The 15,181-nt window shown below is 39.1% G+C and overlaps 1 protein-coding gene across 1 annotated transcript in view; it reads right to left on the bottom strand.

Annotated features, from left to right (window-relative positions):
* The window catches only part of SLC6A11 (solute carrier family 6 member 11), a 139,287-nt gene that overhangs the window by 67,127 nt on the left and 56,979 nt on the right, over window positions 1–15,181 (bottom strand). Inside the window, exon 7 of the mRNA XM_048487871.1 lies at window positions 8,250–8,384. Within this exon, the coding sequence (XP_048343828.1) occupies window positions 8,250–8,384 (135 nt within the window). The remainder of the gene's footprint in view (window positions 1–8,249; window positions 8,385–15,181) is intronic.

The following is a 15,181-nucleotide window of genomic DNA, read 5'->3' on the forward strand; positions in this document are numbered from 1 at the left end:
AGGTACAGGTTGTGAGAATGTACATACATATGTGTTGTTTTGAAATGTCTTTCTGGATAATTCCCAATTGACTTATATATGAAAGTACTGCGGAGCTGCGTGTTAGTTGTATCTAATCTGAAAAAAAGGATGTTTTGTTCTATTGGTGGTCAGCCCTCTGGAGCTAATATTGGTCGAGGATGGTTGAGTGTTATTGTACAGCTCTGCATTGTTTCTAATTGTGTGCCTCATATCGGATCTTGTTTACGTTCAATGTGTGTCTAATATTGCCTGTAACGTGTGCAAGAGAAGCCCCTCGCACTTCCCTCTTTACCCCGCAGCCAAGTTCTAATGTTACACGGGCAGCTTGGTCGAAAACGCTTGACCAGATGGCTAGTGAGACAAGCTGCCCCAAAATCACCCCTTACATTTCGGTCCCCCCCCTTTTTTTCTAAAATGTAAAAAAAAAGGAGGAGATGTAGTGGATGCACTGCTGACCCAGCAGCTTGCCGTGGTAGAGAGCGTTGGGGACGCCAATGGACTCCACGGGCTCCTTGCTGGTGCGTGACCGCACTTCACTCCTCATCCCAAGTGAGTCACGCGGGTCCTTGAACTGTCTGGCCTTAGTCATCGGGCTTAGGAGACAATGGTCTTGCCCCCAGGTGAGGGATTAGGCTCTAGACAGCTTACGCGGCTCCTCTCCAAGACGTAGGGCTAACCAGGGTGAGATCATGCATCACATGATGATCTCCAGGTCTCCCGGTCTCCCGCTCATCTCCCTACCCACCTCCTTTACACGCCCACAATGAAACCCTAATAAAAGGTGCGAGAGACCAGCACAGGGCAGAGTTGTCAGGATCATGAAAACCCGCGCTTCCTGTTGCTGACGCTCTGCGCCAGATGAAACCTCCTCCGCGTCTCGCCTATTCCTTAGCGACGACCCTGCGGGGTTGACTACAGACCACTGCATCAATTTGGCAGCGGCACCTGTGTGAAGGCTCCCCCCCAAATGGTGTTTTATTGTTGATTTTGGCCCGTGCGGAAACAGCCTAAGTTACTTTATAGGAGAGAAAGTGGGGATATAAATCGAAACTCATAAAACTCATTTCAATAAATAAACAGAGCTCAGTCATAACATGTGTGTGCACGCGTGCGTGTGTGCTTGTGTTTTTCTTTCCTTGCCCCTTCTGCCCATGCCTATATAACCAAGGAAAAGTTTAGGGCAGACTTAGGAAGCAATTCTAAGCATATCTATACAAAATTCTCCTCAGGTTTATTTAAGGGGAAATTTAACCCAAAAACATGTTCTTAGAATTGCACTGTAAGTCTGCTGTCAATCACCATCTTCCTAAACACTATTAACCCCAGTGAGGAGACCCATATTTTAGATGAAAGAGTGGGTGACAAGGGGTTAAAATTATCTGGCTTTAAGTTACGCAGGTTTAGACCTTGAAGAGGGGAATTCCAGAGAAAGGACATTTTGTACAATAAGTAAGCACTTCACAACAAGAGTGAAATTTGTCCCCCCCCCCCCAACACATGAAGCCTGGGTGATGTTGGGCTAGTAACAGATCTCTCTGAACTTGCTCAGACTACCAACCTGACAAGGTGTCTATTGGAAAGGAAGTGAAAGAGTTTGTAAGCCACTTTGAGACTTCTAACAAGGCAGGCATTCTTGTAATAATTGCATTCTGCTCCTCCATCCCACTTTTCACACATCTGTCTCCCACCCTCATTCTTTTCATTGGACTTCAACCTGACCAGATCAAGCCTGTGTGCTTTTCTTCTGTTCTCCTCCTTACCCCTCCTTCTTTATGTTAATAATGCATGCTTAGGTTAGGACTTTGTAGAATTTAAAATCTGTAGAACATTTTTCTGTTAGTGTTTTTGGGTATGTGCATGCATGTTTTCAATTTACTAATTCCCTTTGCTATTATTATTTTATTATTTCCTTTTATTTCCTTGATTTAAAAAAATCTTTAACTGTAAACCACGATTCTATTTATTCTATGAATGTGCAAACAGTTATGGGACATTTGAACTTTAATCTGAGGAGCTCAAAGAACATTTCAGGATTTCTATTGGGCATACTACAGTCCCTTACACTGTGGATGTCATGCCCCCAGAGAAGCTCTTATTATTTTCTTATTAGTTGTCCCTACAGCTAGTATGGGTTTAGTTCTTTTGTATAGTGTTCTAAGGGGGGGGGGGTCTGTGGTTAGACCCTGTCCCTTTAAGAATCCCCTTAGAGGCAGTCTTCCTTTCATTATCGAGTAGTGCCCCTGTTCAGTTAATTTAGTCTAAGGTGCCAGCGGAGTTGGAAGGCTGCAATATCTCTTACGTTGTCAGGACGTTGTCAGGACGTTGGTGTGTGTTCTGTCCTTGGATTTCTTCCCGCCTGTCGGTCCTGGCTCTCTGCCTGGTCTGCTTGGTCTGCTTTCATGTTATTTCAGCTCGACTGTGTGAAACTATACATTGTTGATTATTCTGTGGCGGGAAAGGGGTTTGCTACTGTATTAAAGCTATTATCAAAGTTCTGAGTCTTTTAGAACTCGCATCGCCTGTATTCAACTATGACTGCCAGTACAATAAAGAACTGAAAATGATTACTTTTGCCTGGACTTTACTAGTTCATTACATACGTCTATGATGTATAGTCTAAGCAGTATAAAGTTAAGGTGTTAACAGAAAGTAGAATCCAGATAAAGGACACTGAAGAAACCAAGAGAAAGCACAAAGTCAAGAAAGAATCAACGTACTTTATTTTAGTCAGACCCTGGGAGGAGTTAGCAGTAAACCTCTTTTTTGAACTGTTACACCTTGCTTGTGAGTCTCCCACTCTGTTCTGGCTGAGTACAGGGCACCTAAGAGTGTTTTACTTGGAGAACAGAACAGTGGAAGATATATGGCTCTTATCTTTCTTCCCAAAAGAACAGGGTGATATCATGGAGGTATGTGAGAGTTTATTAATTGGCTGCTTCCACATATGGATGGCATGGGGGCATTATCACCATGGTACTTTGTGATTGGTGGGAATGGGTGGAGATGCTATGATCTCCAGTAAAGTAGTTTTATGTCATGGCACAATGTATGTTAATATTTGATGCCCATTATAAATTAAAATAACCATACATAATCTCTATGAGGATTCAGTCTATACATGAAAATACAATATCTTTGAATCTGTGTCAAATTGATCTCAATATAAATCCTATGAAATGTCTTATTAATGTATATGAAAACCTCCTCACACAGGAATCTACATGACCTGCCCAAAGTTAATTCTAGAATTTAAACAATCATGATATAGTTTTTTATACATTAACTGCCTTTAGTATCCATCTAGAAATTGATGCAAATAGGAGATTACCAGATTACATTCTGATATTATATAATCTGAATATAAGATTGCAATCAGAGTGAAAAAATGTAGGCACTACCATGTGAGCAACTACATATAAATTTTGTCCTCCTCTTGGAATGCAATTCTAAGCAGAAATACACTCGTCTAAACGTACAACTGTTTAGCACTGCACTGTTATTTAGCCCCGAAATAGAACCATTGGTCCTTCACTGGAAGACAAAAGAAATACATCTTAGGCAGACTTGAGCAATTAAGCAAAGCAAACTCAAACCCACTAGCATAATCATGTCTTTCTACTTTTAAACTTTGGAGCGGGGGTGGGGCAGGAGGAGTTGTACACTGCTGATTATACAATTTATACATGAGAGTATGTAGCATTATCTATGCAATCTCGTGCACTGATGTCATCAGTCTTACACTGAATAAACTCTACGTTGTCTTATAAGAGGCGGGGAGGTACACACCAAATTCTAAAGTGCAGATTGAGTGCAGGCAGGATAGAAGTAGGGAATAAGTCCTCATAGAAAATGGGAATAATTTCATATAATTACCACTGTGTATGTAAACAGGAACAACAAAAAATCATGAAATTACTATGGAAGTTAACTCAGATTTTTGTACTTACAATAGGTTTGACACAGACTATGGCCATCTCCGCACGGCCGTGGAGGCGCCTCCACGCCGGCAGAATTCTCGCTGGCGTGGAGGCGGAGGCCGCTCGTGATGTAAAGATGTACGGGCGGCCTCCAGAGAGGTCGGTGATGTTGGTACGGCTCCACATCGAGCCGCTTCGCCCCCTTCCCCGTCCCACTCACCGTGTCCCCGTCGTCGGCCTGCTGGCCGTCGCAGCCCCGGCCCAGCAGGCCAACGACGGGGACACGGTGAGTGGGACGGGGAGGGGAAACAGCGTGTTCCCGGCGGTGCTGTTCGCACCGCGCCGCCGGGAACACGCTTTCCCCTCAAAAACAACCCTTTAAAGGGTTGTTTTTTAGGGCGCTCCGACGCCGGCCTCTGGGGAGGGGGAGCGCAGTCAGGTCGGCGCTGCTGCACAGCAGCAGCTACCGCCTGTGCTTAATCGGCATGTTCAGCGGCGTATAATTTGGTACCGCCCCCAGGCCGTCGTTTTTGGCCCGTGCGGAAAGCGCCTATATTTGTGCTCACAAAAGACTTCTGTCAGTAGAAAGATCATTCCTATCTCCCACTACCTTCTACCCCTCCCACTGTAGCCCACTGATCTGCCTGAAATGTTGCTCCTGGGAACAGGAGACCCTTATAAACAGCTTGAAGGGCAAACTGGGAATCCACAGAAGGAAGGAAGAATTGATTGAAACTATCCCTGAACTTCTGTTAGCAGAAAACTGATTCTGAATCCAAGCCAATAATTACATTTAATTGAATATATTTTTGCATATTCGTATGGACAATACAGAACATTTTGGATGTATCAACAGCGGGCATTCATCAGAACTAGAAATCTCTTTATTACCACTCAGAAACATTGGCTTGCTGTTTTATATACTGATAACTTGAATAAGAAGTTGATTCAGGGTCTTAAGTCTTAAACAAGTCATTTGCTGTTCAATTGCAGTAACATCATATAAAATCAACAGGCAGCACTTATTCAACTGATTAAAATAGCTTTCTTTTATCAAACTGATCAAATCTTTTGATTGCATTTAATTGTTTTCATAGGTTATCAAAAGTTTAATAAGTGTCATTCAGAGTCAATGAAATACATTGAGAAAATTTAATTAATTAAACAAAAGTATTACTATTTTAATAAATAAACATGTATTTAATATTTCTCTTCCTCCCTATGCGTTTTTGTTAACACAACACAAATCGGAATAACCTCAAAAAACAAATGAAGTCTTAACTCACAGCCCAACCAATTAAAATTTGCCTATACCAATTAAAACTGGCATCCACTAATTAATAAACTAAACTGTTAGTTGATTAATCTACCAATTAAACCAATTAAAACTGACAGCCTTACTGCACATTAGACAAATAATCAAAAGAATGCCAAAATTCTACAGACTCCTAGCTTTTTGTTTTCACTGTTTTGTCTTGATTTTTCATGAAGGAAAACAGGACTTTTCATCTTTTCATCTTTTGTATCTCTTTGTTCACTCATCATTTTCCATTTAATAGCAGCTAATCTGTTAAAGGACCTTGGTGGGACAGGGCCCAAAATTACACCAGTATTTAAACTATAAATTCATATCCCACAGCATTTAACCAAATGAACTTTATGCATTTTAACAACTTCAGAATAATTTCAAAAGAGCAGTCATGTTAGTCTGTTGTACCAAACCAAGACAGGTATCTTTAAGACTAACCATCCTAGCATAAGCTTTTGTGACTCAGATCTCACTCTTTCATATACATTTAAAAGGAAAATTTTGCATGTTAGAAATCATTCATTTGTTTGCTCAGGTGTAAGGCATATAGATAAACATATACACAATTAATGAATGGTAAGAATGGTCACAGAGCCTTCCGCTGTGTTCAGTAACAGAAATAAACAAGGGTGCTTTCCACACAGGGATGTGTGTAGTTTCTCTGTTGCTGCTGTGGCTGCTGAAACGGTGCAGTGGCAATGGGACATCCATGTGGCAGGTTTGTCCATCATTTCAGTGCCCTAGTTTCCCAGCAATGGCCATACCCACTAATATGTGCCAGCAGGGATTTTTCAGGGTTTCTAAACTATCAAATGAATGTCATTATATAGAAAACATATCAATATATTTATTAGGTTCTCTGAATTCCAATAAATCTTCTTTAAATAAATATGTAGACATGTGGAGACATCTTTTCCCCTTATATTGCTGCAATGGAAGTGGCTAAGGAAGGAAGGAAGGAAGGAAGGAAGGAAGGAAGGAAGGAAGGAAGGAAGGAAGGAAGGAAGGAAGGAAGGAAGGAAGGAAGGAAGGAAGGAAGGAAGGAAGGAAGGAAGGAAGGAAGGAAGGAAGGAAGGAAGGAAGGAAGGAAGGAAGGAAGGAAGGAAGGAAGGAAGGAATTTGAACTTTAGTTTGTTATATATTTATAATGATGTTCAATTGTTGATTAAAACATAATAAAAGGTTCCCTGTGGTGATGGGGTGGGGAATGGCCACTTTGGGACAGTAGCGGAGAAATAGCTGCCATATGGTTAGGAGTAGGAACATCTGGACTTTCCCACCCACAAGGCAGCCACCCAGGATTTCCAAAAACTTCACAGCAAAGTAGGTTAATGCAATGCTCTCGGAAAGCAGGAGAGGAAAAAACACTTCCCAACAGCATCAAGGCTAAGGCAAATAACCCAAGGAATGTGCCCAGCATTGATAAACCAACTTTTATACAGAAAGAGTCACTGTGACGCTTTTAAAGAGGAGTATGGGTGAGACAGAGTAGTAATATGATTGTAAGAACCACAACATCTCTATATTGAACTGTAACCAACTAAAGTGAGTAAAGAAATTCAAGTCTGTTAAAGCCAAGATATGGAATCAACTTGGTGAGAGAGGATTGCCAGATTGCCGCATTATCTTAAAATGTACTTTTTCTGACAAAAGTACTGTTTTCATGATGAAGACTTCAAAACAGCAGCATTTAAAGGGAATTCCCGGGAGAAGCCACAGAAGAAGAGCCACATCCAAGACATGCAGGAGAGCAGAGTGGGGACATTGGGTAAATGGCAGAGCAGCATGGAGAAATCTCCTCCTCTTGCTCTGTCCGAAGGGCTTTTTTCCTAACTAAAAGCAACACTGGACTAAAATCTGGCCCTAGCAGAACCTGATGAAAGTGCAATAGGAATACATTAATGTTCACAATTTTCCTGCTTAGTGATGCTTTCACACTTGTTCTACTACCATTTGATGATATATCAGCACACAGCTGACAAATGCTGGAGCTGACACTGAAAGCAAAATGTAGAGACATTTTTCTTTTACTCTTGAATTCCTCATGTGATGTGCTTTAACTGTACAGCCTTAAAATAAAGTTGAAGTGAGAAACTGTATGAGCCTTGTAAGGCTATAGAATAGTCACTCTACCTCGTAAATATCAAATTATTGCCTGTGAACTTGAAGAACTACTCTTAAAAAAGTAGTAGAGGCACATTTTAACTGATTGTCAGTGTAAACTGCAAAACATAAAATATTTGCATATTTGTATTACTAATATAGCAGTATTATGATTGTCTTCATACATGGAGGCTGAGCATGGAAGATATGGTTATTAAAAAAAGCCTATGTACAGTAATTTGCAATTGCCCAAACTTAAAAAGTTTTAAAAACCTACTACTGATGGCGGCTTTAGAATCAACTGAGATTTTTGATCTCCATTTTAGCCAGCCATATTGAATGATATATTGTCAGAAATACATAATTTAGAACTAAAGAAGTAAACACAGAAGCCATCCTGGTGAAGGTGGTCATAATAATAACAGTCTCACAATGGGTTTCTTAGCCATCATGTAAACTTGGCTTACTTCCCATTCTAACTTGAAAGGACAAGTTTGCATACTAATGAATCAACTACTAGTCCAGCCCTTGCTCTTTCCCCTTTTCACTTTTTGTTTCAGGTTTTTAGGGTACTGAGTATATGTTTGTTTATATAATCATTCATTCATTGCCATATTAAAATGATCACAGTCACTTTAAAGACAGTTGCAAATCTCTCCAAGGATGCAAATGAGGTGGCTCATGCTATAGGTTTCACCCAATTCACACCATACATTCCAGTTTGTAAGGCTCATACACTGAACAAGAATTTTCAGGGCTCAACATATACAACAAAGGAAAATGTTAATATCTTGTTCAAATTACAGATCTACCCATTTTCTGAAAGCATAGTACAAGATTTGAATATATCAGTTCAAGAAAAAAAATCAAAGGTTTGCTTGGTTGCTATTTGATCCTACCTGTGGGTCGGAAAGTCGAGACAGATCCGGGTACAAGTAGAATTTTATTCCTTCAGTGGCCCCAGGAAGTGTTACTCCTCGTACCAGCAGAATCAAAAGCATGATGTAAGGAAAAGTGGCAGTTACATATACAACCTATGAACAAAACACAGATGATATATAATTAGGGATGCACAACTTGAACACTTTCAGTTTTTGTACAGTTTGAATATATTCAAGAAGTTCAGATTCTTCTCGTCTGAATTTTTTATTAAGAGTTTGAGTTCAGCTACTGTGCCAAAATTTTGTTCCATTGTTTTATGCCCTGCTGGATCAGACCAGAGTCCATCTAGTCCAGAACTCTGCTACTCGCAGTGGCCCACCAGATGCCTTTGGAAGCTCACATGAATGATGTGAAAGCAATGGCCTTCTGCTGCTGCTGCTCCTGAGCACCTGGTCTGCTAAGGCATTTGCAATCTCAGATCAAGGAAGATCAAGATTGGTAGCCATACATCGACTTCTCCTCCATAAATTTGTCCAAGCCCCTTTTAAAGCTATCCAGGTTAGTAGCCATCACCACCTCCTGTGGCAGCATATTCCAAACACCAATCACGCATTGCATGAAGAAATGTTTCCTTTTATTAGTCCTAATTCTTTCCCCCAGCATTTTCAATGTATGCTGCCTGGTTTTAGTATTGTGAGTTAAGAGAGAAAAATTTCAACAGAGATAAATGGAAGATACTACACTTAGGCAGAAAAAATGAAATGCACAGATATAGGATGAGTGACACCTGGCTTGACAACGTTACATGTGAAAGGGATCTGGGAGTCTTAGTAGACCACCAACGGAAAATCAGTCAGCAGTGAGAAAAGCCAATGCAATTCTGGGCTGTATCAATAGGAGTATAGTGTCTAGAGCGTGGGATGTAATTGTACCTCTCTATTCCGCATTGGTTAGACCTCATCTGGAAAGTGTGTTCAGTTCTGGGCACCGCAGTTCAAGAAGGATATTGACAAGCTGGAACATGTCCAGAGGAGAGCAAACAAAATGGTAAAAGGTCTGGAATCCATGTCTAACAAGGAAAGACTTAGGGATTTGGGTATGTTAAGTTTGGTGAAGAGAAGGTTAAGAGGTGACATGATAGCCCTGTTTAGATATTTGAAGGGATATCATGTTGGTGAGGTAGCAAGCTTGTTTTCTGCTGCTCCAGAAACTAGGACTGAGAGTAATGGGTTCAAGGTGAAGGAAAAGAGATTCCACCTAAACATCAGGAAAAATCTCCTGACAGTAAGGGGTGTTCAACAGTGGAATGCACTGCCTAGGAGTGCAGTAGAGTCTACTTCGGAGGTTTTTAAACAGAAACTGGATGGCCATCTGTCAGTAGTTGTCATGCCCCCACAGAGCCTTTGGTTGTTTCCCCTTTAAGATTTAGTTTCCCCATAGTCAGTATGGTTTTGCTTTATTGTTAACTCTTCTATGAGAGGGTATTTTAATTAGTCCCTGACCCTTTAAGACTTTTCCCAGTAGGCAATTTCCTTTCCTTACCAGCTACCCCATTTTAGTTTAGTCAGTCAGTCTCAATGAGGTGCTAAGGGAGGCTAGTGTCCATAATATTCGTGATGTCCATATGTTTATATGGTGGTCCAAAAAGAACAAGTCAAGTTTATCAGCAGTTAGAGCAAAGACCAAGAATAACAGAGATGTAAGGAAGTAAGACAAAGTCTACAGCTTCTAACATCCTGAAGACAAGCAAGTACTCTGATTAATTAGACCCAAGGGAGGAGTTAGGGTCTTGTTTCTCTCCATTAATAAAGCCATTATAAGAACTGTTGAAACTGGCTTGTGTCTCCCCTTTTCTGTCCTAGCCGAGAACAGGGCACCTCCAACAAAGTCATGGGGGGGGGGGGGGCGGAGAACAGGAATGCTTTGGTTATGTGTTCCTGCATTGCAAGGGGTTGGATGATGGTCCTTGGGGGTCTCTTCCAACTCTATGATTCAATCTCAATCTTCTTCTGATTTCATGGTTGCAGACTCCCCTTTGGTTGATGGTGGAGCCAAAAAACAGAAAAGCACAATTTGAATTTCTTCATCATCAGCATTAAACTTGTATAATTCATCAGTAGTCACTGCTTTTAGTCTTCTTGATGTTTTGGTACTTTATGGTTTAACAATCATCAGTAGACATTTCAAGTTTTCACTATTTTCTGCATGTAATGTGATGTCATCTGCATATCTCAAATTATTAATGTCTTTTCCACAAATCTGGCAGGCTGGACAAACATGCTGACATGGGACAACGCTGATCCTAGGACTCCTTTCTCCCACTAGATTTGGCTGCCCAGCAAATAACAAGCATTTCTTCAAATTCATTGGGAACAGAAACTGGCTAGAGAGGCAGTTGGGCCTTTGGATGACAAAAGAATAGAAGATTTCTGCAAGGAAAATAGGGAGATGGCAGAAACTGAATGAAGTCTATGCATATGTTTTCACTATGGAAAATGTGGGGCACATACCCATGCCAGAGGAAAGGTGTCTGAAGAACTGAGTAAAACTGAGGTGACAAGTGATAACGTTTTAGCACTACTAGGTAAACTAAAAAACAATAAGTCTTCAGGTCCAGATGGCATACACTCAGTGGTTCTCAAAGAATGAAAATATGAAGTTGGTGACCTACTAATAAAGATATGTAACTTGTTGCTAAAATTGTTCTATGCATTGGATGACTGAAAAATAGGAAATGTCACCCACATTTTAGGAAGAAGTCCAGAAAAGATTCAGAAAATTATAGGGCTGTTAGCTTGACATCTCTTACAGGTAAATTAGTAGAACTGTTGTTAAAGTTTGGAGCCCAGCAAGAAGCACTTGAGGCTCATGGCGGCAGCGCTCAGCACACAGGTCAGCAAGAGGCAGCTAGAGAGCACAGCACAGGCACCCTGGATACTCCCCTTCATCCTCCACAGATATGCAAAACATCCCTGCTGACTCCACCCCTAATCTCTAGAATTTCCCAATCCTGAGTTGGCAACCCTACATAAAAGGGATTGTAAATATAAAGCTGTTTTCATAAAATAATAAGCTATTTCAAATACACATAAACTTGAACTGATATGCATTAGCTAAACTTATTTTGCATTTACTATGTACGGGTTAGGGAGGGGGTAGGGATGGTTTTTAAAGGGGGTTTTAAGATGGTTTTAGAATTACATGTTCATGGTGTTTTGAAGTATACCCTACTCCGGGACATTGATGATGGGTGGGAAATAAATGTACAGCAAATAAATAAATAAATAAATAAATAAATAAATAAATAAATAAATAAATATGCATACATACATAATTTTTACTTTGGATGCAAAGTAGGTATTCATGTTTCCCATATACCCATCCACCATGAGTACTTGGAACTACTTTCTATTCTCACACGAGAGCAGAAAAAAGCCTGTTATCAGCAATGCCAATACGTTTCTGCAAAATGTTCTGGTAACATTTTCTATTGGTGTAGCCGATGTTCTCAGGCATCCCCATTCCCAAACAAAGCTTTTGCTATTATTCTCCATCTATTTATTCTCCTCAATTTGCTCCCTTATGCTAATTTATGTGGTTCACAACTTGTTATGATTGGACACATCTTGACAAGTATTTAAAGATTCCTGTACTTTTTTATCCTTTTTCCCAACACATAAACTTCTCTGAATAAATTGAGAACAGAACAGTTACTAATTGCACAAAATCCTGGTTTAATTGCCTCTAATTGCTTAATGTATTAATTTGCATGCCAATGCTCAAACTAGTTGTTTCAGATCAGGACTATGACTCAGCAATGCCAATGTCGGCAAATGAGGAAAACGAAAACAAGTGTCCAGTCTGTCTGTGACTGTCCTACTAGCTTTTTTTTTATTTGAGGTTAGTTTTCTAGATTACTTTATCAGAAATCATGGTATGTAACATGTAACAATATTTATTTTAAAAAGATGACACTGAGGTAAGAAACACAATACAGCACAACATTAATTTTCTGAAAAAGAATAGGCAGCACCTACCTTGGTAAATTTAGCCACAAAATTTAAAAATAGAGTTTTCGTGCTGCCATTATAACACATCAGTTCACACTCATCATAGCAATCTTGAATCAAGGTTAATTAAGTAAAATGAGGTAGCTGCAATTAACGTCATTCCTTTATCTTCTTTCTGCTATGGCCAAAAAAATGTTCACAAAATGTTCTTTAGTGTATTGTCGAAGGCTTTAACGGCGGGAATCACTAGGGTGTTGTGGGTTTTCCAGGTTGTATCGCTGTGTTTCAGTAGCATTTTCTCTTTAGGGGCTAAAGATTATTTTTCCAAAACTCATCACGTGCATTTTTCTTTTTCTCATTTCTATATGGTGCTATTAAAGTCTGTAATGTTGCTAATAACAAAATATTAAATTTGTGTAACATTAAACACACACATACATCTTTAATTTCAAATATTTGGAAATGAAATCTAAACTACAAGATGCTGGTTTTAATCCTGCATTAAAGGAGTTTAAGACAAATCAGGTGAACAGGTGAATGGAACACTACATTCAATGGTACACTTAGCTCTGCTATTTCAATATGAAAAATAAAAAGAACGGTCTGATACTCTAAACTCTCTGAAATTGGTATCTGTGTATTCAGTAGGGCCTTTCATTCTTTGGCCATATTCCATTTCTTGCCTCCTCCCTCTTCCCCAGTAGCGTAGCACCAAGTGGGTGGGGTGGGGCGCGTTGCAAAAAATGTCTAAAATGTTGCCTCCATAAGCACAAACTACCATTAACAATCTGCTGCAGCCAGAACAACCTAATTCCTCTAACCAAATGCCCCTTTCTGACTCGTGAAAACTATACCATGTTAAATGCATTCATTTTTACACAAATGATGCTGAGTTTATTTTTGCTTCCTTTGAAATGTCTCAATTGTTTGGCTTCAGAAGAAAACTGATTTCCTTCCCTAGAATTCCAAAATTCTAGGGTTGGCATTTTTCTCGATGATGTTTGGATACCTATTGCAGCATACTCAAGTATCATCCAAAAATATTCACTGCAATTTTTATCATAAGTGGAATGTTAAAGACTACTCATATGTATGAAATAGTTATGTATGTGTGATCACCATGTATGACATACTGATTATATGCTAACACAAACTGAAGGTGTCTGGCTACAAATGGTTATCATTGAAATAGGATATATGTGTGTGTGTGTGCGTGTGTGTGCGTGTGTGTGTGTGTATAGTATGTGTGTGTGTGTGTATATATATATAGTGTGTGTGTATATATAGTGTGTGTGTGTATATATAGTGTGTATATATATATAGTGTGTGTGTATATATATGTGTATATATAGTGTGTATATATAGTATGTATGTATATAGTATGTATGTATATAGTATATAGTATATAGTATACAGTATATAGTATATAGTGAGTGTGTGTGTGTGTCTGTATATATATATATATAAATGAAAATGATACAAAAATGTTATATTTTGCTCTTTTGCTCATTTGCCATGGTATAAAATTAGTGCAATACTTTTAAACTTAACCACTAACTTAAACAAAAGTCAAGGGAAGGGGAAATCTGGTCACATCAACAAAATACTGGATAGAAACAATGATAAGGCTTGTATAATTGAGACTGACTGAAATTTATATTATGTAATCCTCACTCTTCATATAAAAGTTATCCAATAGTTGTTAGTCCACACTTTTTATAGCCTAACTAAACTCTCATTAATATTTTTCTTCATGGTTATTGGACTGATCTCGTCTCTAAAATGGAGTGCCAATGTGTAAAAAAAAAAGATATCTGCAACACAAATTCAGTTGGAAAAAGAAACATAAATTATCATGATAGGTTACTGCAAATTAATGCTAATTGCAGATTCCTGAAAAGCACAAGTGATTTCTATATAAAGATTTCTATGGTTAGTGGCTCAGAGATACATTTAAATGCTCAGTGGTTTTAAGGGAAGAAAAAAATATTTTGAAACTTCAGACAGAGGAGGCTGGATAGCCTAAAACTCTGCATGCATCTCATGAATGTTCTACTTTCCTCTCATGAATACAGAGATCAATCTTGGACTGCATGTTAAAGCCTCACTATGAAGGACCATTCTCAGCTATTACTTCAAGCAGAAACAAAAGACACTTCAGGAGATACAATCATTGCTGCCTAGTTCCTTTTCCTGAGACCTTACAATGGCCCTCAGTTCCTTTCTTTTTTGCACATCTTTCTCTTTTATTTTCTTCTGTCCCTTTACACTTTCTTTATGCCTCATTGAATCCATTAGAGTCTTTATATGGTCTGCTTTTGAAAAAAATAAATTTTCTATGTGGAACTAGTGATTGAATCTTAATTGCTGGCAAGCCAAGTTTAACTCCTTCTGATGGGATTCCGGCAAAATTAGAAGGCACAAGGTACATAGAGTATATTTCTGAACTTTGTGAGATTGTGCTGATGTTACACTTCTTAGATTTATTGTAAGTGCTTGGAAGTTTTCTGTTCCTTCCCTCTCTCCTAAACAGATAGGCATACATAAACTGGTGATGGAACAGTGGTCCCAGATGGGGTCACCTGCTATTTTCTGGATCTTATTCCCATAGAATACACCTTTTGTAATGTAATTGCCAGTTCTAGGTTTGCATTCAAGGGATGAATACAGTTACTAGATGCCACTGTTCCTAAAAGTGTGTGTGTGTGTGTGTGTCTGTACACACCAACACACACACACACACACATTAATATTAATATTATTAATATTATTATTAATAATATTGACACACACACACACATACATGTATGTATGTATGTATGTATGTATGTATGTATGTATGTACGTATATATATATTCGTAAGAAAAATGGCAGACAGCCAAACTGTCATTTTCAAACACTGGTATTTGGAAGTCCAGGTGGAAAGGTATGGACATAC

The sequence above is a fragment of the Sphaerodactylus townsendi genome, linkage group LG03 (assembly GCF_021028975.2).
Source record: "Sphaerodactylus townsendi isolate TG3544 linkage group LG03, MPM_Stown_v2.3, whole genome shotgun sequence".
NCBI lineage: Eukaryota > Metazoa > Chordata > Lepidosauria > Squamata > Sphaerodactylidae > Sphaerodactylus > Sphaerodactylus townsendi.